The 26,051-nt window shown below is 60.0% G+C and overlaps 2 protein-coding genes and 1 long non-coding RNA gene across 4 annotated transcripts in view; 2 read left to right on the top strand and 1 right to left on the bottom strand.

Annotated features, from left to right (window-relative positions):
- Window positions 1–7,073: 7,073 nt before the first annotated feature.
- Window positions 7,074–24,397, bottom strand: LOC108175622 (uncharacterized). Of its 2 annotated transcripts, none has more exons than XR_016216478.1 (3): window positions 24,044–24,397; window positions 22,587–22,747; window positions 7,074–7,261 (listed from the first exon to the last, which is right to left on the bottom strand). It is a non-coding gene; the product is annotated as an uncharacterized LOC108175622 (long non-coding RNA). The 2 variants fall into 2 exon arrangements; XR_001792311.4 differs by lacking the exon at window positions 7,074–7,261 and adding an exon at window positions 8,548–8,921.
- Window positions 14,959–26,051, top strand: part of LOC100346323 (neuroendocrine secretory protein 55) — a 54,284-nt gene continuing 43,191 nt past the window's right edge. Inside the window, exon 1 of the mRNA XM_089307855.1 lies at window positions 14,959–15,717. Coding sequence (XP_089163981.1) covers window positions 14,959–15,675 — 717 coding nt within the window. The 3' untranslated portion in view covers window positions 15,676–15,717. The remainder of the gene's footprint in view (window positions 15,718–26,051) is intronic.
- Window positions 15,585–26,051, top strand: part of GNAS (GNAS complex locus) — a 59,736-nt gene continuing 49,269 nt past the window's right edge. The window contains exon 1 of the mRNA XM_051835061.3: window positions 15,585–15,717. Within this exon, the coding sequence (XP_051691021.1) occupies window positions 15,675–15,717 (43 nt within the window). The 5' untranslated portion in view covers window positions 15,585–15,674. The remainder of the gene's footprint in view (window positions 15,718–26,051) is intronic.

The following is a 26,051-nucleotide window of genomic DNA, read 5'->3' as shown; positions in this document are numbered from 1 at the left end:
CAAGGAGAAGGCAGGCAGGGGCTCGGGGGGCCAGTGAGCGGCAGCACAAGGTGCGAGCCATCTGTGTGCCCGTGACCCGGAGCACACGTCTGACGCGCAGTGTGACGCCTGCCACAGCTGTCCTCCCCTGGCTTCCATCGCCAGCGGGCCCCACAGCCCTGCTATTAATATAGTGCGGAGAGGCCCAGCAGCTGGGCTGGGCACAGCCCTTCCACAGGGACGGCTTCAACTGCCAGCCACTGATTCGGGCTCTGCGCGTTCCCAGTGCGCATTCTTCCAGGAGGGGCAGGCCTGAAACCAGCCGGGAGCTGCCTGCGGATCAGGGACCCCCTTCGCCTCGGCAAGGGGAAGACCAACCAATGCTCGACTGGGGGTCCCTGAGAGGGGACAGCAGTAGGAATCCCCCGAAGTTCACAGGGGCAAGGGTGGCCTCCCTTGCGGGGCCATCAGCCTGCACGTGGAGGCCAAGGCACCGCGCCTCCCCCTGCTCTGAGCCCTAGGCCAAGCGCTCTTCTTCAGACACTTCGGGGCAGGAAGTCAGTCTGGCTTTTCCTGATCTGCTTTCTCTGGGGAGGAAGACGGCTTCCGCTGAGCCCAGAACAACCCGGGAAGAAGGCTGTCAGGTGCTAGAGGGGAGACTCAGAACAGAGCGCACCCCCTCGGGCCCCAGACGCCACAGGCGCCGCGGTTTCATGGCTGAGACTCACTGTAGAGAGTCTGAAGGGCCAGGGCAGACGACAGAGGACAGCGAGGAGTGGACACGACAGGGACGCGGCGGGTGCAGCCGCGCCCCAGGCCCTGTGGCCTCCACTCCACTTTCTAGGGCTTGGAACTTCCCCTAACAGCAAGTTCAAGAATACACACGGGATGACGTTTCTCGGCAAACGCTGAGCAAGGGCCTGCACGTGCTAAGAACTCTCCTGGACACGTCCTGATGCGCACAGCAAGGGAGACACATTTGCGACTCTGGTCAGAAACAGCTCAGCTCGGCAACAACCCCTGGTCCCAGTGTGTGACGGGGCCCCTGCTCCCCAAATGCCTTCAGTAGACAGCAGCTGTCCCATTCTGGTGACCCATAGAGGCATTCTGAGTGCATACCTGTTCAAGTTAGTACTTTAAAATACCCTACAGCCAGCCCAAGAGAACACGGGGCCCGCAGCGTCCTGTCCCTCTCGTGGGCCTACCGAGCACCACGGCTTGTCCTGCTCACTCTGGAACTCTGGGGAGAGCATCGCCACACAGCCTCTCTCCTGACATCCGTGGAGAACAGGGGTGGGGTGGGAGGAGACCCCGGCTCCCGCAACCCAAAACCTCAGGAAAGCAGGGAGAAGCGAGGGGGCTGGTTCGGGCTGGAACACTGAGTGGGCACAAGCCAGCGGGAAATAAGCGGCCTGACCTCGTGCCTGTGTCGCCTGGGGCACGGCTTCTCTGAGGCCAGGGCACGGCTAACCCCTCCACTGATAAGGCTGCTTCTTGGCCGTGTCGGCACACACCGACGTGTGAAATGACAGCAAGTGTCACGGTACAGGCAGATCAAGACAGCCCTATCTCCTGCTTTATAATTAGAAGGCCAATGTCAAGAAAAGAGGCCCCAAGGAATCCAGCCACGGCTTGGAAGCAGAACCCCTCCTCCCACTTCTCAGCTGAGAGGTGCCTGCTAGACACCGGCATCGGACCTAGCTTGTTCCCTTCAGCGGGAGACACCTGTTGCCACAGAAGAAGGCCTCTCATAGCAGCTTATTTTTGTATTTTTTATTCTTATTTATTTGAAAGGCAGAGTGATGGAGACACACACACACACACACACACACACACACAGACCGTCCATCTGCTGGTTCATTCCTCAAGTGCCCAAAACAGCTAGGGCGGGGCCCGCCTGAGGCAGAGCCAGGACCTCCACCCAGGTCTCCTCTGAGGGTGGCAGGGACCCAACCACTGAACCCACCCTGGCCGCCTCCCTGGGTGCGTGTTGCAGGACGCGGGACCGAAGGCAGAGCGAGGCCTGAATGCGCTCATACGCAGCAAGGGCACGGCCATCTCAAGCGCCCACCCAACCGCGACGCCTCTCAGGGCCCGTGAGCATTTCTACTTTCTTTCTTTTGAAGATTTATTTATTTATTTGAAAGGTGGAGTTACACAGAGAGAGAAGGAGAGGCAGAGAGAGAGAGAGAGAATCTCCCATCCACCGGTCCACTCCCCAACTGGCTGCACAGCCGGAGATGCGCTGATCAGAAGCCAGCAGCCAGGAGCTTCCTCCGGGTCTCCCACGCAGGTGCAGGGGCCCCAGGACTTGGGCATCCTCCACTGCTTTCCCAAGCCACAGCAGGGAGCTGGATCAGAAGTGGAGCAGCCGGGTCTCGAACCGGTGCCCCTATGGGATTCCGGCACTGCAGGTGGGGGCTTTACCCATTATGTCACAGCGCCTGCCCCAATATTCAACTTTCTACGGTACTGTTGAGCTCAGTTTTGACTACAGCCTTTGCCTACAACAGCCGCTCCAAACACACCTTCGAGGTCCCCAGGCCCCTGCTAGAACAGGCTGTACGGAGGGGAGGACTGCTGAGCAACCCCCACGTCTCCGGACAACAGCCCAGCGCAAGGTCTCCGAGAAAGTGCCTGGTGCTGTCCCGAGCTTGCGACCATGGCTTCGGAAGGAAACGCAGTCAAGGTCACGTCCCTTTTCCTGCCAGTGGGGGACCGTGCTCTCACCACGGAGACCCCACTGCCCCACCAGTGGACGAAGACCAGTTGCTCCTCTTTTAACAGTGCTCCAAAGAATACTGTAGCACTGGAATTAAGCTCTGTGATGTACGGGCCGCGCTGTGTGTTCTAACTCTGCTGTCAATGACACTAGCATCACCGAGAAGCGGGGCGAGGGTGCCCACCAAGCGTTTGCCGGGAGAGTCCTGGTGTGCCCGTCACCCCAGCACCATGCCCATCAGCACTGCTTTTCACCTGCAACAACGCCCCAGCCGCACGACGAGGTGTTTACGCCCCCTGACTCGCCCGCCAGGGCCTGCGATGAGCAGGCGACAAGGACCCCGACTTCCAAAGCCGGAGTGCTTTACTGCCTCCTTTGAACTGTGACCATTCCCAGTTGAAAGCGTCTGGGGCCAGAAGAGGAGGTTTAAACCCATCGTCGGTGAGGGGGAGGAATGCGTGGTGTATGGTCATCGGGGCAGGACTAAGTGCCGTCGACGGTGCTTGCGCTGGGCCGGCCACCTCCGGGAAGAACCACGGGAGATCTGGCACTGGACGTGGCACACACTAGGCCTTCCCCTCAGGTTTTCTCTCACCCTCTCTTTGGGGCAAATCTCTGAAATCTCACTGAGGTTCAACCTCTTTGAAGCGTGATGAAGCCGAGGTGACAGTCTCACAGCCCCAGCCGCAAGCAGAACAGGGAGACCGCAGCCAGCCACTCTCCCACCCGTGGAGGTCCGGGCTCGCTGGGGGCAAGGGACGGGGTGGCGCCCACGGCAGGGGCAGCAACTACGCGGCACCGCTGCTGCGGGAAGAATGGAGGCCTCGTACCAAAGCTGTGTCCACCTGGGACCAGCAACTCCCCTGCGCATATCAGCCCGAGGGCACCTGTGCCGTGTGCATGGAGGCGAGAAGACCTGTGGGGAGGCGACTCTGGGCACCTGTCTTTGGGATTTGAGGATGAGGCAAGCACCAAGCAGGAGGCAGATCTCACGTGGACCGACAGGGGTCTTAAAGGCGGCAGAGCCACACAGCCCGTGTGTGTTTAGGGCTGATGCTCTCTGTGCAGCTCCGCACCGCTGGTGAGGTCAGTAACTGCGGGGGTGGAGACTGAGGCCGGCAGGCGGTCATCTGAGCAGACGTTAGCCCCAGCTTTTTTATTTTTTGACAGGCAAAGTGGACAGTGAGAGAGACAGAGAGAAAGGTCTTCCTTTTCCATTGGTTCACCCTCCAATGGCCGCTGATCTGAAGCCCGGAGCCAGGTGCTTCTCCTGGTCTCCCATGCGGGTGCAGGGCCCAAGCACTTGGGCCATCCTCCACTGCCCTCCCGGGCCACAGCAGAGAGCTGGCCTGGAAGAGGGGCAACCGGGACAGAATCCGGCGCCCCGACCGGGACTAGAACCCGGTGTGCTGGTGCCGCAGGCGGAGGATTAGCCTAGTGAGCCGCGGCGCCGGCCAAGCCTCAGCTCTATTTAATATTCCTAATGTGCGCGCAGCCCAGCCTTCAAGTTCAAGCTGCAGCCACTGCTGAGGCGTCACGGGCCTCACGCAGTCAACACCCCACCGAGGGGCCTGGGCCAGACTGACTGCACACTCTGGGGTCAGTCTTAAGTAGTAAGTGCTGGCTGGATTCTTTAACAACCAGCAGCGGGAGAGGGTGTCACTAAATTACATGAGCTTTCACCTGGCCAAGTCCTTCCCGGCTCCGCGCAGACACTGGCCGGCTTGGTGATTACGGGCACGGAGTAGCTCCATTCCTAGCTGCCAGCCCGCTTCGGGCCAGCCCCGCCTTGCTCTTTCTCTAATAAGGAGCCGGTGGAATGTGAGTTCTCAAGCCGTCAAGGAAAGAATGTGAATCTGGGAACTCTCCATCTGGCCGCTGACAGAAAATAGATCTGATAGCGAGAGGGGCTCCCGCCCCTGCAAGGCAGTCGCCACTTGGGGTGGTGGAAATCCAGGGGCAGAGCTAGGGCCACAAAAATCCCACCCAGCAGTCGGTTTGGTCAGTAACTAGCAGCTCCCAGCTTTCCTGTCCTTCCCTGCAAAATGAAGGCCCCGAGACGTGGCCACGCCAGTCCCTGCCGGCCCTGGGACTCTGGGCGGAGAACTCAAGTTGGGCAGCATTTGCCTCTGTCCCCTCTTCAGTGCTCGCTTTCTCCCGGCTTCCAGGACAGTCTCTCCGCAGAGCTCTGGACGTAGACATCTTTCTGCCACTTGGAGACCTTCCCACGTGCAGCCCAAGGCCGCTCCAGCTCCCAGAGCTCATGGCCTCCCCTCCCCCCTTCTCTAGTGGAAGCCGCAGACGTGGGCAGCATCCTGGACACAGCCATGGTGTCGCCAAGCCTTGTCGGCTGACCTCCTAGTCACCGGTGCAGCCTCTCGCCATCACCTGTTCTATGTATTTGTAGAATCAGCTGCCCCTCCAGACCCAACCCCCACTAACTCTAGTTCCCCCTCAAAGTCTATTTCCCCACAGCCCATGGCCAGAGAGGTCTTTGAAACAATGTGCGTACAGCACCTCCTGGCCACCGGGAACAAGGGCTTCCTACTGTTCTAAGGCCATGAGGATAACGAACACAAGGACTGATCTCATCCCCTGGGCTGACGAGGACGCTGCCCACCCGCCCAGAGTGGCCTTCGGTCCCCCAGCACTGCGGCCCTCTGGTTCACTAACGCGCCCAGGCCCCTTCCGCCAGAGGGCCTCAAGTCCGCTCTTGCCCGAGCTGGAAGCACCTGCTGGTGACTGTCCTACTTGGAACTGCACCACACCCGCCACCGCCTGCCGCACTCAGCCTCCCGTCCTCAGTTCAAGTGCGCGCTATCACTTCTCAGGAGAGCACTGTGACACGCTCGCACCCAGGACGCTCCCCGGCCGCAGGCTCGCCGACGAGCCCCTCCTGACTGCGATGACTCACTCCTTCCAGATCCTCCAGGCCCACGCTGAGCAGAGCCGGGTGTGACTGAGCTCGCATCACACTCCCGACACCTCGCAGCGGACGCGGCCCACGGGGTACTCGCTGCAGCTTTCCAGGTCAAACTCACGGCTTCTAAGGCTGCCCATCAAGAGGCCACTAAAAGAAAGCTAAAAACGCTGGGAACTCGCGTAGACAAAATCCAAAGTCACCCTCCCTGCCCCCCGGCTTCATTTTGGGCTCTTCCTGCCGGACTCGGCTCTGAAATCCTCCTCTTCCTCTCCCACCTCCACCATCCCCATCACCGCCACCACCACCACCACCATCTCGGCTTCTCCCATCACCGCCACCATCTCAGCTTCTCCCATCACCACCACGGCAGGGAAGCCACCCGCCAGCCAGGAAGCAGAGTTCCGTGAGGCTAGCCTGCTCCCCTGTCTGCTTCGGGCCTCTCGTCTCCACTCACCTTTCTGTTGAGTCTCCCTTACGGGTACCATCTTGTTTCCTTTCTTTTTTTTTTTTTTGACAGGCAGAATTAGACAGTGAGAGAGAGAGACAGAGAGAAAGGTCTTCCTTCCGTTGGTTCACTCTCCAAATGGCCGCCACAGCTGGTGCTGCACCAATCCAAAGCCAGGAGCCAGGTGCTTCTCCTGGTCTCCCATGGGGTGCAGGGCCCAAGCACCTGGACCATCCTCCACTGCATTCCCGGGCCACAGCAGAGAGCTGGCCTGGAAGAGGGGCAACCGGGACAGAATCCGGCGCCCCAACCGGGACTAGAACCCGGTGTGCCGGCACCGCAGGCAGAGGATTAGCCTAGTGAGCCGCGGCGCCGGCCCATCTTGTTTCCTTTCAAAATGTACCTAAATACTCTGGGCGAAAAAGCCCATTAGGGACAATTGCTTTATAAACAGAACCAAACCCGTCACAAATGCAAACTATCAGTGATTCCTTTCTCTTCCACAGAAGAGACACACACAAAGGAAGAAGAAAGTAGCTGAAAATGAAGGAGCAGTAATTAGTAATCCAACCAGATGACAGGCCTACCTAGACTTCAAGAGTCAAGCTAAAACCTGTATCCAACATCACCACTGCAAGCCCAAGCGAGATTTCAGAAGAAATGTGGGTGAGGGCGGGGACAGCCGGCAGGCAGGCAGTGGGATGCCTTCCGGGGTGCCCAGAAGTGGGGGTTCAAGTTCCTGCTCTGCTCCCGACGCAGCTCCCTACTAACGTGCACCTGGGAAGCAGCAGGTAACGGCTCGAGCACCTGGGCTCCTGACACCGACACGGCAACCCTGCACGGAGTTCCAGGCTCCTGGCACTGCCTGGCTGCTGCAGGTACTCTGGGGTGAGCTAACAGGTGGGAGACACCCCTCCCACCTGGCAAACAAACAATAAGGTTTTTTTTTTTTTTTTTAAATTAGAAACAGTGTCTTTTTTTAAAAGAATTATTTATTTGAAAGAGTTAAGAGAGAGAAAGAGGCAGAGAGGGAGGGAGAATCTTCCATTCTGCTGGTTCACTCCTCAAATGACTGCAACGGCCAGAGCTGAGCCGATCCGAAGCCAGGAGCTTCTTCCAGGTCTCCCACGCGGGTGCAGGGGCCCAAGGACTTGGGCCATCTTCTGCTGCTTTCCCAGGCCACAGCAGAGAGCTGGATCGGGAGAGGAGCAGCCAGGACTCGAACGGACGCCCACATGGGATGCCGGTGCTGAAGGTTGGGGCTTTAACCCGCTCCACCACAGCGCATTCCATATCAAACTCCACATACGGTATATACTAAAATTATATAAGGAAAACACTAAACTCTTAATGGGAAAAAACAGGAACATGAAAAAATGAGAGAGGTGTCACACTTTTGGCTGAAGACTAAATGCAGAAAAGACAAGACAACAATATTTCTCAACTTAATTTTCAGATTGAATGCAATTCCAGTCAAAGTACCACCAAGGTCATGTCTGAAACTTGATAAAAATGGTTCTTAAATTCACACAGAAAAACAAATGGGCAAAACTACCAGAGAATTCTGAGACAATGCACACGAGGGAGGCACTGACCCAGCAGAGCCGAAACAGTCGGAAACAGCGGTCGTCACAAGAAGGCTGCGCACCCGCTGCGGCGAGGCCCTGGGGGAGCCGTCACCCCACAAACAGCAGACAGGCGAGCTCAGGATTTCGAGGGTGCCTGGCTCTGAGGATGGAGAGGGGCCCATCCGAGCCCCCTGTCCACTGCCGGTGAGACGGTCCTAGGGCAGGAGGGGTGGTGCTTTGCTCTGCGTCTCTAACGGACCGAGCACTGTCAAAAACATTTAGAGGAAGACGAAGGCTTCCGGGTGGGACAGACGACAGCCTCTCGGATTTCTGCGTATTTTCCAGGGCTCACCTCGAGCTCCCCACCCCACCTCACTCCTGGAGTACGGAGGGCCCAGAGCCCAGTGTGGAGTTAACTGCATTCTCCCGTCCTGCTGGGAGGTAGAGGGAAGCGTGAGGGTGCCGCTCCTGCACCAGGGGTCCTGCGCCACCTGTGCCAGGGGGCACCATCTGGACTTCCTGCGGGCGCCTGGGCGCCCTGCACAGGGTACCGCCCAAGGGTGCTGGCTGAGGGGAGATCTCACCCCCACGCCTGCGTGGGGAGGAAGGCAACGCCTCCTCCTGCCCTTCCTTCCTCGTCCTGGGTGAGGAGCTGAGGAGGGGCAGACAGCTGCCTGATGAAGGGACTGACGACAACGGGGACAGCGCCCAGCTTCTGGTGATTTTTACCGGAACAGCAGAGGAGGAGGAGGGGGAGGAGGGGGAGGAAGGCCCTGGTTCTGAGGCCTTTCTTGCAGTTTCCCTGAATTCCGTGGTGTCTCCTCACGTGGCCTGTCTGTCCATCACGGGCCCTGCTAGGAATCATTAGCATCAGAGGAAACTCGGGGTCACCTGGCCCACACTAGGGTTCTTTTTTTTAAGATTTATTTATTTATTTGAAAGTCAAGAGTTACACAGAAAGAGAAGGAGAGGCAGAGAGAGAGAGACAGAGAGAGAGAGAGAGGTCTTCCATCCGCTGGTTCACTCCCCAGATGGCCGCAACAGCTGGAGCTGGGCCAATCTGAAGCCAGGAGCCAGGAGCTTCTTCCCGGTCTCCCACGTGGGTGCAAGGGTCCAAGGACTTGGGCCATCTTCCACTGCTTTCCCAGGCCACAGCAGGGAGCTGGATCGGAAGTGGAGCAGCCGGGTCTCGAACCTGCGCCCATAAGGGATGCCAGCGCTGCAGGCCAGGGCGTTAACCCACTGCGTCACAGTGCAGGCCCCTTCACACTAGGGTTCTTATGCCTAAGAAAAGAGGCCAAAAAGACAAGGTTGGAGGGGACACCAAGTGTTCACCAGAGGGAAGCAGAGGGCAGGCCAGTGGGATGCATCCCGACCTCACTACAAACCGGTCCAGATCAACCCTCATACTCCTGACTGGTTGACAGCGTTCTTTGCTGTTGTTAAACATTTGTTTATTTTGGGGCCACAGCTGTGGCATAGCAGGTAAAGCCACCATCTGCAGTGCTGGCATCCTATATGGGTGCCAGTTCAAGTCCCGGCCACTCCACTTCTGATGCAGCTCTCTGCTATGGCCTGGGAAAACAGTGGAAGATGCCCAAGGCCTTGGGTCCCTGCACCCACATGGGAGACCCAGAAGAAGCTCCTGGCTCCTGGCTTCAGATTGGCACAGCTCTGGCCATTGTGGCCATCTGGAGAGTGAACCAGCAGATAGGAAACCTCTCTCTGTAACTCTGCCTTTCAAATAAAATAAATCTCAAAAAAAAAAAAAAAAAAAGACATGTATTTTTTTGAAATATGGGCGGGTAGAGAACTCTTCCATCCACTGGTTCACTCCCCAAATGGTCACACCAGCTGGGTCTGGTCCAGGCCGAAGTCAGGAGCCGGGAGCTCCACCCGGGTGGCAGGGTTTGCCTAAGCTCCTGGGCCGTCTTCTGCTGCCTTCCAGGCCATTAGCAGGGAGCTGGACGGGGTGGAAGCAGAGCAGCCAGGACTGGAAACGGTGCTCAAATGGGGCCAAACCCCCTGCACCACGACGCCAGGCCAGGCCCGGGGTTGGCTACAGTGCTGAGCCACACGCCCTGATGCCTGCACCGGCCAGGACCACGCAGTCCCCGGACTGCCTTCTGGGGAAAACAAAGCCAAGTGAAAATAACAAACACCCTGGAATGTTCCGTAGGGGCAGCGCTGCGGCGGAGGCGGCTCCCCCGTTATCAGGATGGACTGATTACAGACTCATTTGCCTGAAGATAATTGCCTCAATTCTCCACTTCACTCTGCACATATAGAAATGGTCCCCATCTACGGAGCTGCAGTGACTAGACATCTACAATTGGTCTAATCACAGTTTGAAGAGCCTGAGCTGGAAGCTTTGCTGCGAGCGTGCGCCTGGACCACGACACCACTGAGGCTTTGGCCCCTCTGGGCTCGCGCCCTCCCCCAGGCCCAGGGGCTGAGTCGGATCCTCAGCAGAGCACAGGAAAACAACCTGGACTTGCTCTCGGTTCGGCCGTGCTGGTGGCTGGGAGGAGGTGGGATGTCTGGGAGAGGTGAATCGAGGACAGGGCCCGAGCCGAGGCTGCTCCCAGCAGTCAGCAGGGTTCCACCTACGGCCCGCCGGCTACAGGCCGAAGCTCGTGTGAGCTCGTGTGCAGGGTCGGGGGACACCTGAGCCCAGCATCACCTGTCCTGGAGACATCTTTGGGCATCGACGTCTCAGACGACCGTGGCAAAGAACCAAGGCAGCTGCGAGTCAAGGGTGGGCAGGCAGAACCCAGGCCCCACTTGTACAGGGCAAAGCAAGGCTGGGGAGGGGACCACCCCAGGAACCCCAGGGGAGCTAGGCTCGGAGACACCACGTCCCAGGTGGACCCATTCATGGCTACATCTGTGTGAGGAAGCTTCCACACCGTTCCTGTTGGCTCAGGAGTCCAGAAGTCACTCCTTCCATGGCGGAGAGAGGCCAGGGTGGGGGAGGGAGGGGCACCAGGCCTGAGGAGCCCCTCCAGAGCGCAGCGAAGCGAGGACAGGCACCCCTGGACCACTCCCGACACTCTCTGCGCACGGGAGCACGGCTCACTTCTGATCCTGTCTCCCTTTCGAAAAGAATGGCACAAATAAGGGCCTGTGTCTCAGTGATGGCCTGGACGCAACCCAGCCAGGTCAAAGGAGATGATTACTTCCCTCCTATTGTGCGCTTTTAGCTCCAGAGAGCATTCCCCCGAACCACAGAATCAAGGCTCCGGTTTTCACCGCTGCGGCGGGGGAGAGGCGGCCTGAATACCAGCAAAATAGCACCCGGGAAAGGGGCCGAACGTGCCCGCCCCGCACCCGGTCCTGCTGGGCGGCAGGCGGCAGGGGCAGCGCCGCGCTCTCAGTGGGGTGGGCCTTTCTGGCTGATTGTCACAGTGAGCGGCGGGGGACACTTCGAGCTCCCTGAATTCATTTCTGTTCAAAGGAAACTTTGAAAAGCTCTCCGTCTCCCAGAAACAGTCTTTCCCAGTGATCACCCAGACAGCAGATTCAAGAGCGACGGGCAGCAGCACCCACCTTCATCCTGAGTCTCATCTTGGAACACCGCTGGTGTCCCGGGACCGTGACCGTGGCCCATGTCCACCTTCCATCTCCCCCAAGCCACCAGCACGTGGCTTCACACAAAGAAGGCGCACAGGGGTGGGTACACCAAAAGCGATCCTCTCGTGGGCTTTGAAAAACCCAGTGAAAAACCCCAGTGTCAGGCCAGATCAGACGCACATCTCTCTCAGATGCACTGCCCCTCGGACCCTGTGATGCGGCCTCCCTCCTCTGTCTGTCTGTCTGGTGGGGAAATGGCTACCGAGGCGCGTGCTGCTGGAGGGCGGGCACCGCTCAGCCTCCGTCAGCTCCGGCTCTGCCCGGTGCGGGAAGTCTTGGTCACGGCAGGGACGCGGTCTGTGACTGCTCAGTGGCCAACTTCCGAGGTGGCTCTGGAGGGGAGGGGGAGAGGGCCGCTGTAATTACTCGAGGAATCTAATTTTTTTGCTCCCACAAGTTGTGGAGCCCGGGGCCTCCAGCCCCTGCCCCGGTTATGAAAGCTCTACAGACAGCCCGCGCACCTGTTGGTCCGTGTTGGTCCATGTCCTGACACAGCCACTAAACATTCCTTTCTGTCACCAAGCCCCTCGCACGTTCAAGTGCTTCCAGAATAGAAGCAGGGTCCAGAGATCGTGTGCGGCAGCTCGGCCCCCCAGCCCCTTCCCACAGTCTCTGGATGCCTTTCATGGAATCAGAATGGGGCTGAAAAGAACTTTGGCAGGCATCAAGTCCCAGCTCGAAGCAGCTCCTGAGTACCATGGAAAACATCTCCAACGTGTGGTCATCTGTCCTGTGATTTAACACTGCTTCTGACGAGGAGCCAACAGTCTCCCGACGGCCTATCCATTTCACAGCTCTAACCGTGACGCTCTTCTGCCCTGGGGTGAGCTGAGATCTGCCTGTGGTCGCTACCGCCATAGGCTCTGACGCTGCTCTCTGGGCCGCATGAAGTCAGCCCACACGGTTGAAGACAGTATTCTTCACAACTCGTCCAGTTTACTGTGCGACACTGTAGTGGACGGGAAGCCGCTCTTCGCCGTCCGGCTGGTCTAGCAGCCCTCCTCCGACACGGCCCCGAAGGTGACACGTGCGCACACTTTGTGACAGCGGGCAGAGCGAGCCCCTGGTAACAACTGAGGTCGTTCATCACGCGCTTGCTCCTTTTTGAAATTCACTCTGCAGCAAGCACTGTTCAAAGTCATGCACGTCATGCATCTGAAAGAGCATTTCCTGCACAGATCCACTGGCTCGACCTCGGCACTGAGTGTGAGATGGAACAGCATCGCAGTGCGGTGCCCCCGCCCCTCCTGGAGCCCGCGTCGCATGCACACCAAGACGTCTTTGTAACTCTACATCAGTGGGGCTTGAGAACGCAGTGCTTGGCTAAATGTTCATTTGCTGATTAAAATTAAAATGCATCTTGCAAAGAAAGAGCATTGCTAATGCAGATTCTAGTCCAAAAATATGCATTATGTAATGTACATTTTTAATAACGCAGGCAATCTCTGTGAGCTACACTGGAGTGGCTCTGGGCTGCCATCTCCGTCCCAGGCAGAAAGCACTGCACCTGAAACGCAGGCACTTCCCCAGGCACACGGAAGGCTCAGAATCCCCCCCGCTGCTGGCAGCGGGCACCAGCGCCCACCTCCCAGATCCCCCCGCCGTGTCCTGAAATCAGCTCCACGCTCTGTCGGTGGAACTGGGTGCCTGAAAGGAAGAACATGGGCAGTCAAGCTAGCAGACGCCCTTACAACACTGCTAGTCAGGGCTGGGATTTGACATACACATCTCCCACGCCCTGTCCAGGGTCCCGCACAGCGGTCAGAACCACGCAGGTGCTTGTCCGCTGCCCTGGGAAGTGTCCACCAGGCCTCTGGAACACAGCGCTCGCTCCTTCACGGGGATGTCAGATCAATCCCACTCCATTAGACCAATCAGTGTTTCCACACTGCAGGCGACCCCGCAGAACACAGACGCGAGGCAGCTGCAGCCAAGCAAAGCCAGAAGCAGGGCGGCAGGCGGCTGAGGGCTGAGCCCTCCACGTGGGCGCCAGTGAGGGCCTGACTGAGGTGTGAGGACAGGCTCCACCGGGCACAGGACGGCTAGCTGGCCACCAGGAAAGAGCTCCAGGTGGGAAAGTCTGCAAAGCACTTCCGAAGGGCGAGCCCCGTCTGAGCCGTGCACGGAGTGAAGCGAGCGTGGGGTGCTCCACGCGCCCAGGAAGAAGGCACTGTCCTGAGCCTCCCACCTAGGGACTTGGCACGGTGGCCAGAGGCTCACGCCTCACCCAGAGCGAGGGCAAGCCGGAGGAGACGCACTCAGGTCTTCCTCCCCAGCCTCCCTGGCTCCCCGCCAGCCCCCGGGGAAGGCTGACTCCACCTCGCAGGACTTCAGGGTCGCACGGCGGATCTACTGGTACCCGGCTGCCCCCTAGCCTGAGCGCTCTGGTTGAGCCAACCACCCTCTCATGCAGAACTCACGCTGGCCGGCAAGGGGGCACTCGGGAGGACTCCGTGCTTCCAAGAACCACACATCCATCCTAAGTATCTTCTTCAGTTCACTACTCTAGCTTCAGCACCTAGAACAGAGCTTGGCCTGTGCCAGGCGTTACTGGGCATCAGCTGAATGAACTACCTTGACTGGACTCCTACCTAAGACACAGCTTTCGGGGGTACCCAGTGAGGGTCCTAGGATAGCAGATCAGAGCCCCCAGGGGCACAGATGTGGTTGTGTGGGCTAACAGCTGAGAAAATCTCTCCTTGTCCGCTGGCCTCAGGTGTGTGCCTGGCACATGGAGCTCAGGACCGACCACCAGAAGATCGCCAGGACCCTTCTCAGGCGAGATGCCCAGCCGTGGGTGAGGGAACCAGCCAGCTGAGGCTGCACCGGGCATTTTTTTTTTGGAAGCATCTCTAATTAGTCAGTGCAATGGATCTGATTAATGACTGCCCGAGGTTGCCATGCCCAAACCATTCCGCCCTTGGAAACCGCTTGGGGGGCCGGCTCATTAACCCTGCTGGGTAGACCCCCACTCCCCCGAATCCTGGACAATTTTGCGGTCTGGTTTTCTGCCGCTCCGAGACGGGGCTCATTTCACGGACAACCCGGAGAAGCCGGGGAGGGTACCGAGCCGCGGGGAACACGCGCGCGGCTGCCCACGTACCCTGACTTGTGGCGCGCCGGCTCGCCTCTCGGCACCCGCTGGGCCCCTCGCCCGTCGCTTCGCCCAAACCCTTCCAAACAAGGTTCCCTCCTGCCACCTGCCGGCCCGCTAGGGTCTGCGCCACCGCGCAGCTCCCAGGGAGGCGGCCCCCACCTCGCTACTGCACATGCCCGGCGCAAGTCCGGCGCGCAACTTCTTTAGGACCTCAGCGCCCAGCCGCGTCTCGCCTCAGTCTGCTCTTCCCTCTCCCGGCGAGAGGACTGGCGGAGGCGCCTCTCTCTAGCCTCAGACTGCAGAGTCTGAGACAGCGAGAGGAGCCCGGGCAGACGGCCCTTCGCTCCCCTTTCTCACTCCTGCTTTCTGCTCCCACAGGCAAGCGGAGGCGCGGAGCTCTCGAAAGTTCCCAAGCGCTCAGGACGGTAGGTATTCCCTGATTCTCCCCGAGCCGAGGGGGGACCGGGACCCCGGGCTCGGGTCCTCACCTCCCAAGGTGTACCTTTTTTCCGCTTCAGCAGCCCTCGCGCCTCGGCGCCGCTTTCTGCAGAGCCAGAGAGCGGGTCGGCTTCCCGGTGTGCGCCTAAGAGAATGGATCGGAGGTCCCGGGCTCAGCAGTGGCGCCGAGCTCGCCATAACTACAACGACCTGTGCCCGCCCATAGGCCGCCGGGCGGCCACGGCACTCCTCTGGCTGTCCTGCTCCATCGCGCTCCTCCGCGCCCTCGCCACCTCCAGCGCCCGCGCCCAGCAGCGCGCGGCCGCCCAGCGCCGCAGCTTCCTGAACGCCCATCACCGCACCGCTGCCCAGGTATTCCCTGAGTCCCCCGAGTCCGAATCCGACCACGAGCACGAGGAGGCACACGTCGACCTGTCCCTCCCCGAGTGCCTGGAGTTCGAGGGAGAAGAGTTCGACTACGAGAGCGAGAGCGAGACCGAGTCCGAGTCGGAAATCGAGTCCGAGACCGACTTCGAGACCGAGCCCGAGACCGCCCCCGCCACCGAGCCCGAGACCGAGCCGGAAGACGAGCGCGGCCCCGCGGTGCCCAAGGGCTCCGCCTTCAACCAGTCTCTCACCCAGCGCCTGCAGGCTCTGAAGCTGCGGAGCCCCAGCGCTCAGCAGCCCCCCAACCCCAGGGAGGGGGAGGAGCCCGGGCGCGCGGCCGAGAGTCGGAGCGACCCCGCAGAACCACAGGAGCCCAAAGAGAAGAAGCAGCAGCGCCGCTGCCGACCCAAGAAGCCCACCCGCCGCGACCAGTCCCCGGAGTCCCCTTCCAGAAAGGGGTCCATCCCCATCCGGCGTCACTAATGGAGGACGCCGTCCAGATTCTCCTTCTTTTCATGGATTCAGGTTAGCTGCCCACCGCTAACCCGGGAGCCTGCATGCGCCGTGGGAGCTCGGGAGGGGGCGGGAGCAAGGTGGCAAGAGCGGGCTCCACTCCCCCGAGCGGAGTCTGGGCGGGGTGGCAAGGGCTCCCCAGACCTCCCCAGCGCACCGGGGGCGCCCCGGAGGCCGAGGGCTTGTCGGACGGCGAGGCGCTCCTTGCGCCTGGCTGGAGACAACCTGTGGTCTCTGAGCGGGCGCCCCTCCGACGTGCGACCGACGCCGAGCGCGTCCCAGGTTTAGACCTGCACGCCCAAACGGCACGGTAAGTCACTGTTTTACGCTTTTTCACTCCTAGAAATGTGAGTCTCAAACGAGTTGGCTTTGGCGGCTGCCCGAACTGTGGTTCGGAGATGCGCGCGCGCCAACTTTCCCGATTCGCGAGCAGCCGCGCTGTAGCGACACTGTTGCAATGTGCGAAAAGTAACCGGAACGCGATTGGGCGAGAACTCCGGAGCCTGCCGGCTCGGCAGGGAAGTCGCAGGCGCGCGCCGTGCCTGAGCGGCTCGGAGCCTGGAGCCTAGGTCCCGGCGGCGCCAATTTGGAGCTGCGGGACTTAGGCGCCAGCGCCCCTGGCTGAGGCGCGGCAGTGTTACCCACCACAGTCCACCTCTGGGCGCTCACAGGGCTGGAGACGGCCGTAAAAGCGCGCGCACCTGCTCGTGCGCCCCAGAGCCGGCGGCTCCCCGGGAGCCACTGGTGCTTGGAGGACAGGCGGAGGAGGGACAGGGACCTTCGGAGGTGCCCCTCCGGGCTACCTGGGTTGACTGCGAGGGTTTGATCACTTCGGGGTATCGCCAACCTTTTGGCGCAGCCGGTAAGGCGGCGGGGCCGGATGCAGCTCCAGTGGGGAGGTCCAGCCAGGGCTGTTTGCGCAAAGCCTGGAGCCGGGAGAGAGGGCTAGGAGGACAGCGAGGTCGCAGAGAACGCAGAACAAGGTACCGGCTTGACTGGCTGGAGTGGGGGTCGCGTCATCAGGACGCGGCACGATTCGTCCCCAAGGAGCGTAGCACCCGCTGAGCTGGGGGAAGGTGTTGGATCTGGCGCCAGTCCTAGGGCGGCCGAGAGGGGGCCGGGGCTGGAGGGGAGAGGGGAGAGGGGAGGCGCGCGCGTTCCGGCCATTTTCAGCTCGGGTGGAGCTAAGTTTGGAATCGTAACCTGGAGGAGAAGCCGCTCCGTGACCCAGCACAAAATCGGCTGCAATTCGGCGGCGCACTTTGGGCGCGGGAAGGGTGCGTCTCTCGCCGGTCCTGGGGGGAAAGACTAGTAAGTGAAATGTGTTTACACGAATCTCGCCGATTTGGAAGTTGGGGTTACTGTTGGAGCGCGTGTGTCTCGCTGTGCGCCGGCTGACGCTATTCTGATAAAAGTGATTTGGAGGGGGAAACTGAAGTGTCCTGGTGGCTGGAAATGCAAGGTGGAGTCCTTAGGCTCCCGGTACAAGCGCCGTGCCGGAAGGCCAGCACTACGCCGTGTTTCGGGGGTCGCGGCACCCCAGACCTCCCTGGGGTGGGCTGCGGGGCCGAGCCTCGGGGCCGGCCGCGTCTGGTCTTCCCCAGTAAACCTGGGGTAGGCAGCCTGCTGATGGGGTCAGAGGGCTGGAGGCCCAGGGGATGGTGGAGCTGTTTGGGGCTAAAAGAGGGAACCTGCCCGAGTGAAACGGAGCCCCGCGAGCTGGGCTCTGTTCAGGTCGGCACTGGCGCGTTCCTTTCTGTGCCGTTTTCTGTCTCGCCTTGGGGAATGTCTGGTAGCAGGTTTCCAGGGAGCAGGGCGAGAGGCCTGCCCGTTTCTGGAGTGCTTTGCAGTGGGGGAGCGGTCTCCCCGGGCCTGGTTTTCATGGCCAGGTGAGCTTTGTCCTGCAAGTTTAACAGTGCTCGGTGCTTAGGCTCCCCACCCCAGGCCCGTAAGCTGGGGGGAGGGGGTGCCCCAACCTGGGAATAAACCAAGTTTTTCAAACCTGACTTCCATAAATTACCTGAGTCAGAGGGGAGGATACTCACTTTACAGCCCAATTGAGAAAACCTGCTACCCAGCGGCAGCAACTCCCTCCCCCACCCGGCTCCCTTCCCCCACCCTGACTCAGGGTGAGAAGCCATTAGAGACCACACAGAGCCACCGATGGGAATACTGACCACCCCCAAGAAAGGACCCACCCCCACCCGGGAGAGGGGCTCGCTGTGCAGACGCCTGGGACCCTCTTTCTGCCCCAGACCCTCCTATTCCGGCCACCTTCCTTTAGCAGACTTTTCTACCAAGGTCTCCAAACATTCCCGAGTCACCCGACGGGTCTCCCAGGCTTCTTTGTCTCGCCCTGCTAGGCTGCAGTTAGCATCTGAATGGGCTCGCTCGCCCCCTTCCCGGAGGTGGAGTCCCATAGGGAGTGTGGGGCTCCAAAAATGCAGATCTTAGAGCTGGCCACAGAGGTAACAGACCAAAGGTATAAAATTTCCAATAGAGAGGGCGAGGAGGACACAGCGGGCGACAGGCAGGGGTGCCCGCGCACGTAGAATTCTCCCTGACTGCGTTCATCATGCCAGAGGTGCACTTGTAACCGAGTCTGAGCTGGAAAATTACATGGCAGTGTTCAGATGTTGTGTGATGTCAACAAGCGGACAGCAGCTGGCTCCTACAGCTCTGCAAACCACTTAACCTGTGTCTCTGAGAGGGTTCTGTAAGGGCCTCCAGCCTGCTCTCCCGCTCTATCCCGTCAGCCTTCACTGTCAGCAGCTGTGAGGTTTACGGAGCAAGAAAGCCGGAACTTCAGTGCGCTAGGAGTGGGCTGCTCTTTGTTTTTAATGACCTGCTGAATTTTACTGAATTTATCTGTACCACTGCTCTCTAAGCAGAGGGGCAGCCATGGAGAGGAAACCGAGCAGAAACCACGGTGTGGGCAAAGCGCGTCTGAACAGGAAGGTGACCCGTAACAAAACCAATCATAAAAGCAGATGACGCGCCAGAGGCCAGTGACGTCACGCGCCAGCCCACGTGTCTCCACGCGGCCCAGGACAGGGGACGAGATTCTCCAGTTACATCTTTAATCCCCTCGTTCCAGAAGAGGGAGGGAGTTTCTCGTCCTGCGGGGTCTTGACACGAATGCCCATTTCCTAGATCTGGATGCCCCACACGCGGGGCACTGGGGCGTCTGAGACAGCGGTCAGTGTGCCAGCCCGGCTGCAGCTAGCCCTGGGCCGGCCTCGCCGCCTCTGCCCGGGTCTCCCCTACAGGGAACTAGCTGAAGTAGATGTGCCTGGGACCGCTGTTGGTGCCAGTGGACACAGGCCATTCACTTAGGGAGCCTGGAGTGGACTCCATCCATGATCTAAACACTCATGGAGCCCAGATCTCAGAAACTGACCAGACAGAAGGCAGCGCCGCGAGGAGTGTGTTCTGGGTGGTGTGAGGCTGGTAGGGAACGCACCCCTGCCGGCATCTCAGGGCCCCAGCCCCAGCGGGGGGCGTGGTTGAGGCTGCTGTGGGACAGGGGTGGGAGCCGAGGGAGCGGCTATTACAGAAACTGTTCTCCCACCCCCTGCCCCCACTGTCACTCCGCCAGGGAGCTTTTTCAGACATTTTTATCTCCCTGGTTGTTCCCTGGCCCCTGCCACGGCTGGGCCACAGGTATCTGCAGCACCTGGGAAAGCCCATTTGTTCTTTTTTTTTAAACACATACCCAGAGCAGTTTTACCTTCAGTGCAAATGCACGGGATAAACAACATTTAAAAAACAAAAACATACTGCATCCGTCAAATTAAGTTGGTATCCAAATTTTGCCTTATACAGTGAATTTTTGTGGTGTTTGTTCTTTTGTTTTTTCCACCCCAAAGCTCTCAGGTTTGGTTTTTCAAAAGCCCCCCAGTAGCTACTTCAATTCCCCAGGCAGACAGGCTGGAGGAAACAGCCCGGGGGCTTCATTCTCCAAGGCCAAGTGTCACCGTCGCTCGGCCAGCACAGGCAGGACACCCGAGAGAGGCTGGTGCCGCAGCAGCTTCTGCCTGCAAACTGTCCCCCGGTGGACCTGGGAGGCTGCTTTCCCAGCCTCAAGCTCAGACACAGCCTGTGGGCTTCCTTTAGGGGGAGCGTGGTGCAGACGGGCACAGACATGGCTATCAGAAAGGCCAGGGTGGGCAGAGGGTAGGGACAGGTTCAGGAAGACAAAAAGAAGGTTCTGGGGAATTACATGGCAAAAGCCAGGAAGCTGTGGGCAGGCAAGAGAATGCCCAGATACGGGAGCAGTGAATTCTGGGTTCCAGCCTGGCAGGCACTGGAAGGCCACCACTGAGGGTCTCCCCTCCGCCTTCAGGGTCTCCTAGTGGACCTGGCCCAGAAACTGCGATGAACAGGTACCGTGCGGTTTTCATACAAGTACCTCAACTGCTTCGACCAAACCTCAAGATTTAAAACCTAGGAATCTTCTAGAACCCAAATCCTAAGCCTTAGATGTCTGTTCAGGGAAAGGCTGGTCTTTGAGACCCCCACTCTGAAACCTTAGGAGTATGAGGGGCAGCGATGGGCGGCCAGCCTCCCCCAGGCCAGACCTGGCCTGAGTGGCCTGGCTTATGTTGCAGTCTCAATTAGATTTCATTAGCAAAATGTGTTCTGGGTAAGTGCAGCTGTGGGTAAGGTGGAATATACCACTCCCCTCGGATTCAGCGTGGCCCAGAAGCCCCCCGAGTGGTGGAAGGTCCACCAGATGACAGACACTTAACAGCTTCCCCCTAAAGCCCAATTTCTCTTCCAGGACTCCCTGCTCCCCTCCCCCCCAGCCCCCACCCTGGCCCTTTCCCACTGCTGTGCACCTGTTCTGGAATGGCCACTTCCCTGGAAACGCTCGGCTGCAGAAGGAACCCACAGCACACTCAGGCTGCTGTCGGGAACACACGGGCCCCCCGCCCCCGGCCAGCAGCCTGCCCGGCTGAAACGGGATGTGCTGGCTGTTCCGAGCAGAGACCTGCAGAGCTACGGCTAGTGAGGGGAGTGAGGGGGTCTCAATTCATGGCGAGGGCTTGTCAATCCAGGCAGGCAGGTTATTTCCATAAGCATAGATCCTGGCATCTTGAACAGCAGCCCCACATCTGCCCCCAAGCCAGTGTCTCACTGCATCCCTTGGAGGCCCCGGTCCTTCGGCTGGCGTTAGCCTCTAACAGCCTGGTTATGCAGCCCCCTGCAGACGGTGTAGGCTGCTGCTGCCCCCACCCGCCGAGCCTGGCAGAGGTGCGGGAGGAGGAGGACGGCCACAGCCAGCCTCCCTGAGCAGGAATTCACCCAACAGCCGCAAGGTCTTATTTGCTGCCCGGTCAGCACAGAAAACGCTGTCCCCGGGAGGCGGAGACCCAGGGGTGTCTGAGCTCCTCTGTGTTCTTTCTGCCTCTGCCTCTCCTCACCACTGCCGAAAAGACCCCCGCTTTCCTCATTTGAAAGAAACTCACTGACAACTAATCAACTAATGACACGAACAAGCTGCAGAGAGGCTAACTGTGCAGACTGCGCCCTCCCCTCACATACACGCACACTCACATGCACACATACACACCCACACCCATACACTCATGCACACATACACCCACACATTCACACACAAAGCACACAGTCACACACACAATTCACACAGAAACTTACATACATTCACAAACACACACATAAACTCACATACATTTACACTCACACAATCCACACAGAAACAGACGCATACTCACACATTCACACTCACAGTTCACAGAAACACATGCACACACATACTCTCACATACACGCATTCACTCACACATGCACATACACTCACATATTCACACACATTCACTCACAGTTCACACAGAAACACATTCACACACATACTGACACGTTCACACTCTCACACACAATTCACACAGAAACACACGCACACATATACTCACATATTCACTCTCACATTCACATACATCCACACACATGCACAGAAACACAACACTCACGCTCACAGCGCCACCAGGAAAGGAGAAGAGAAAAGGGTGGCCTTTGCTGGCCTCGGCCCGCTCCCTCCGAGACCCCCGCCTACCCTGCTCTCTCTGCCTGGGCTACAGGGACGAACCTAGGAAGCTGCCAGGCAGCTGCTTCACACTCGGATACGCCCTGTGCTCTAGCTGTCCATCAGAATCCCCAAATCCAAGTGGACAAACAGTCCGTGCCGCCTCTGATGTGTGCCTTGTGGGGTGTCCACACGGCCGGTACCGAGAGTAAGCTGGGGGGCCCAGGGCACGGGGGCTGCCAAGGAGCACCCTGCGGGTGGGAGAGGCGGGAGTCAACAGGAGAATCCCCTTCCCCCGGGGCATCACTTCTTCACAGAAGCCCCCGCTCACTGCCTGGAACACGAAGGCCGCGTGGTCTGAGCTGCACAGTGCACGAGACCTGGGCAGCCATTCCCTTTCCCTTCCTAAGTCCAGCAAGTGTACGAAGTCCCTTCTTTTTAAGGAAGCCACTGGCTGCGTGCTGACAGCGTCCCTTCTCCTCTGATGGCCAGATGGCCTCCTGCAGCCGGACCTGGCAAGACAGGCTGTGTGCCAGGGTCTTGGTCCTTCATCCTGATTCGGCCTTTTCAGACACTAGCCCCCTGACTTCCTCCTCCCCAGCTACACGGACCAGTTAGTTCACTGACTTCCCTCCCTCGTTCCTGTCAAACGTTGACTGTGTCCTCCAATAGAAGCCCACCCAGAACTGGAAATCCGGGGTGAGGTCCTTTGCTGCCGCACAGTTGTAATGGCGTTTCCTAGCAGTGTCCCTCCTCTGTAGGTCAAGGCCAACCCTCAGCAACCCATCCAAGCAGCCCCTACGTCCACCCCTGAGCTGCTCAGCCCCAGATCTTACCCTGCAGGTCCCTCAGGTCCCTGTGGCCAGGCCATCTGGCTACCTCTGGAGTGAGTCGGCTCCTCCAACATCTGGCCACACCGCTGCTGCACGGAGGAGGTTTCCACTCTTGGCCTGCTCACCTGAGTGGCTTGGGGTCTTCACATTCTGGTAGCCGGCTGCTACAGAAAAACAAAAAACAGAAAGAAAACATCAGGCTTAAATACGGGGATTTATTCTTCCTGATGCCAATTTACCTTTAACGCAGTTCCTAGCGAGCCCGAGGGTCCACTCTTGGCTTCTAGTGGCAATTTTCAAGTGGGGGTGACCACCCCCAGAGCACAGCTGGCAAAGGCTAGAGACCGTCTTTGGTTGTTTCAACTGAGGGCATGCTGCTGGCATCTAGTGGGTAGATGCTACGGGTGCCACCGTGCATCCCACGATGCAGACACACACGCCTCAGTGACCTGGCCCCAGATGTCGCCAGCTCAGGCTAGCCTGGCTGCATGCACCGGGTCTGGGGCTCCCTTCCCCTGGGGCACCCCCACCTCTCCTCTTCCCAACTTCCCTGCTCTCTCCTGGACTGTCTCCCTGTTTGCTGTCCAGCGCTCCAACTGTGGGAGTCTACCACCAGGTAGATTCCTCTCTCGGGGCGTTTCACCCAAAATCCAGCGATCCAGCAGTCTTGCATCTGCACGGGCATGAAAGCCAGTTTGGATCGATGATCTTTTATCTGCCTTTTCAACCCCAGACCCTTCCTTGCAGATGAGTTGTAAACCTCCATTCCAACCGCCCTGCTTCCTCCAGCTGTGCTGTGACGCCAGCCCCCTCGGCTCCCCGTCCCGACGTAAGCCCCTGGGGCGCGGAACTGCTGGCGGGTCCTCGGGTACCCTGCCGCTCCCTCCCCAGCCTCACTCCATTCTGCATCTGTGGCTCTCCCTTGAAGGTCATGGCCAGCCACAGCCTCCTGTGGATACAACCCCTCTCCCTGAACCTCCTGCAAGCTGCTGGTACCTCTCCTAGAGGTAGCTACTCACTTGTAGCACCATGGCATCTCCCAGGAGACTCTGTCCACTTCTGCCTGCTCTGCCTCCCAGAGCCAGCTGAGGTGGCCAGTTCGGCTCCCCAGCCATGCCCCACCTTGCACCTGCGCGGTGCTTTGTTCCCCCGCCCCCACCCCCATGCACGGCCATGTTCTCCACGGCGGCCCATTGGAACGCCATCTTCCCTACCAAGACTTTCAAGGTCGCGCCCACTGGGAGGTGGTCCTTTTCATCTTTTTAGGAGGGGACTGGTGTCTGCCCACACCGTATCCTCTCGATGCGTGGTCTCCCGGCCAAGAACCATGAGACTAGAAAGCACACGGACCAGCGGGGTCCCACGAGAATGTCCAACAGCGAGATCGTGGGACCCTTCGGAGCTGGGCGGGGGGAGTGAGCTCAGGCCCGGGGGCAGGGCGCGGCCCCAGCGTCACTGACCTTCCTTCCAGCTGTGTGGACTCAGCATCCCGGGGCCTTAGCTCTTTCTCCATCCTGGGTGATCCTCTGCACCCGAGGAGAGGGTTGACTGGCCCTGCCTGGAAGCCACGCTCCTCGCCTCGGCCAGCGGCGGCCCCCTCTGTTGCACAGGTTGGCCCAGGGGTTGGCGCCTGGGAGCCCTTGGCCTCCTCTCTCCGCCTACGCAACCTGGGGAGTCATCATGAGTGACCCCACCGCGAGAGCGGTGCTGGGGCCTGCCAGGCCCGGCCGCGATGCACGCGCCTACCGATGGCATCCCGGAGCACGACCTCTTTGGACGTTCCAACGCGGCGCCCCCTATCGGACCTCCCACCCATATCCGGTTTCCGGTCCCACGCCCCTGCTCATTTGCCAGGCAGCCTTGATTGGCGTGACCCCAACCCAATGGTGACCCGGCGCCGGGGTCAGAGGGCAGTGAGTCTGGTGTTGGGGCCCCTTGAGTGCGTGGTGGTCTGATGGTGCAGCCCCTGCACGTAGGAGCAGGTGGCCAAAGTTTGAACCAAAGTTCGGCGTTGGCTCTGGGGAGGGTGTGGACCCGCCGAGCGGAGGTGATCGGCCGCCCGCGGTACCGGGGTCGGCTGTGTCCGCTTTCCCGCCGCGGGGTTGGCGCATTCGAGGGCTTGGCGTGTGGGCGCCGCCGTGCCTGGTGCTGAGGCAGGGCGCTGGACCCCGCCGGTCGCATCTGGCCCGCGGCGCTCTGCCCGCTGCGGCTCGAGGTGGGCACCCGTGCGGGCAGCCAGCTGGCCGCGACCCCTGCAGGTGTGTCGCGAGCCGTGGTCCGTCATCCGCGCGTGGACCGCCGTGCGTCCTTGCCGGGTTCCCAGCGACCGCAGCGCGGCAACATCGCCGCTAGGCGCAAATCCTTCCGCAGACCCCAGACCCAAAGCAGTGCGCATGCACACTGGAGCCCACCGGGTGGTGCGGCTGTTTCAGTCCCAGCCAGCGGGGCGCAGCCGAGCGAGCAGCCGCCGGGCTTGGTGGCTGCGCTTGCCGCAGCTTCTGCGGGCTAGCAGCGGAAAAGTAAAGCCACTGCCTGGGGACGGTCCTGGCGTGGCGCTGGGGGCTGCGGGATGACGGACCCGCCCTGCGGCCGGGGCCGGAGGCAGATGCCGCGCGCCTCGGCTGCTGTTGGTGCGGTGTTTGCGGGTTCCGCGCGCACGGGGTTGTGCGGTCTCCGAGACCACCCCCAAACCAGCCATAAACCCCGCAGCCGAAATCTTCCCCAGAGCGGTAGGATGTGTGGTGCTCTGAGACCTGCGCCCCGTGGGGCTCGGCTCCCCAGCGTGTCCCGCGACCCCCATTCCGTGCCGCCGCGGCCGCTACACTGCGGGAGGGGGGGGGCTTGGCTTGGTTCTCCATGGTGCAGTCAGGAGACCCCCATATTGCGTCGCATCATTGTCCACAAAAACAGAGGGACCCCTTACTGCGCCGCCCACGGCCACTGCGGAGACCCCAGGAGCCACGGGGGTGGGCGATGCTAAAGTGCCTCGCCACGGCGGACCGCGGCAAGTGTACCCAAGGCGTTTTACAAAACAAACTGTGCGCTCGCTCTCGACAGCCCCCCTCGCTCCTCATCCTCCTCCCTGCCCTTTCGGTGGGCTCACGACCACCTGTCGCATTCCCGCGCGCGCACGCCACTGTCCCCGGGCATCTAGAGCCTTACGCTTGGCTCGAGATCTGGGGCTAGGGGCTTCGGCGCAGGGGTGCAGGGGTATCCTGGGGTGAAGGGAGAAAAAGAAAGCCCTCTGCAGTCCCCCGCCCCCCGAGGAGAGTCGGCGCGGGCGGGGAGGGAGCGATTCTGCTCCTGTTCTCCAGCATCCCGAGGCCCACGTCTTGTGTCACGTGTCTCGCTTGCAACGCAGGAGAGCTTTGTGTGGCCAAGGGGAGAAGCGAGGAGAAAGGCTCCAAATCAGTCAGGGAGAGGCGTGGAAGGAGCCCAAACGTCCCTGCGAGGCCTGCGCTCGCCAGC

Source organism: Oryctolagus cuniculus, chromosome 11 (assembly GCF_051225735.1).
Source record: "Oryctolagus cuniculus isolate XC-2025 breed Fujian yellow rabbit chromosome 11, ASM5122573v1, whole genome shotgun sequence".
Classification (NCBI taxonomy): domain Eukaryota; kingdom Metazoa; phylum Chordata; class Mammalia; order Lagomorpha; family Leporidae; genus Oryctolagus; species Oryctolagus cuniculus.
Note: the sequence above shows the minus strand (reverse complement) of the source record. Positions and strands in the feature narration are given on the sequence as shown.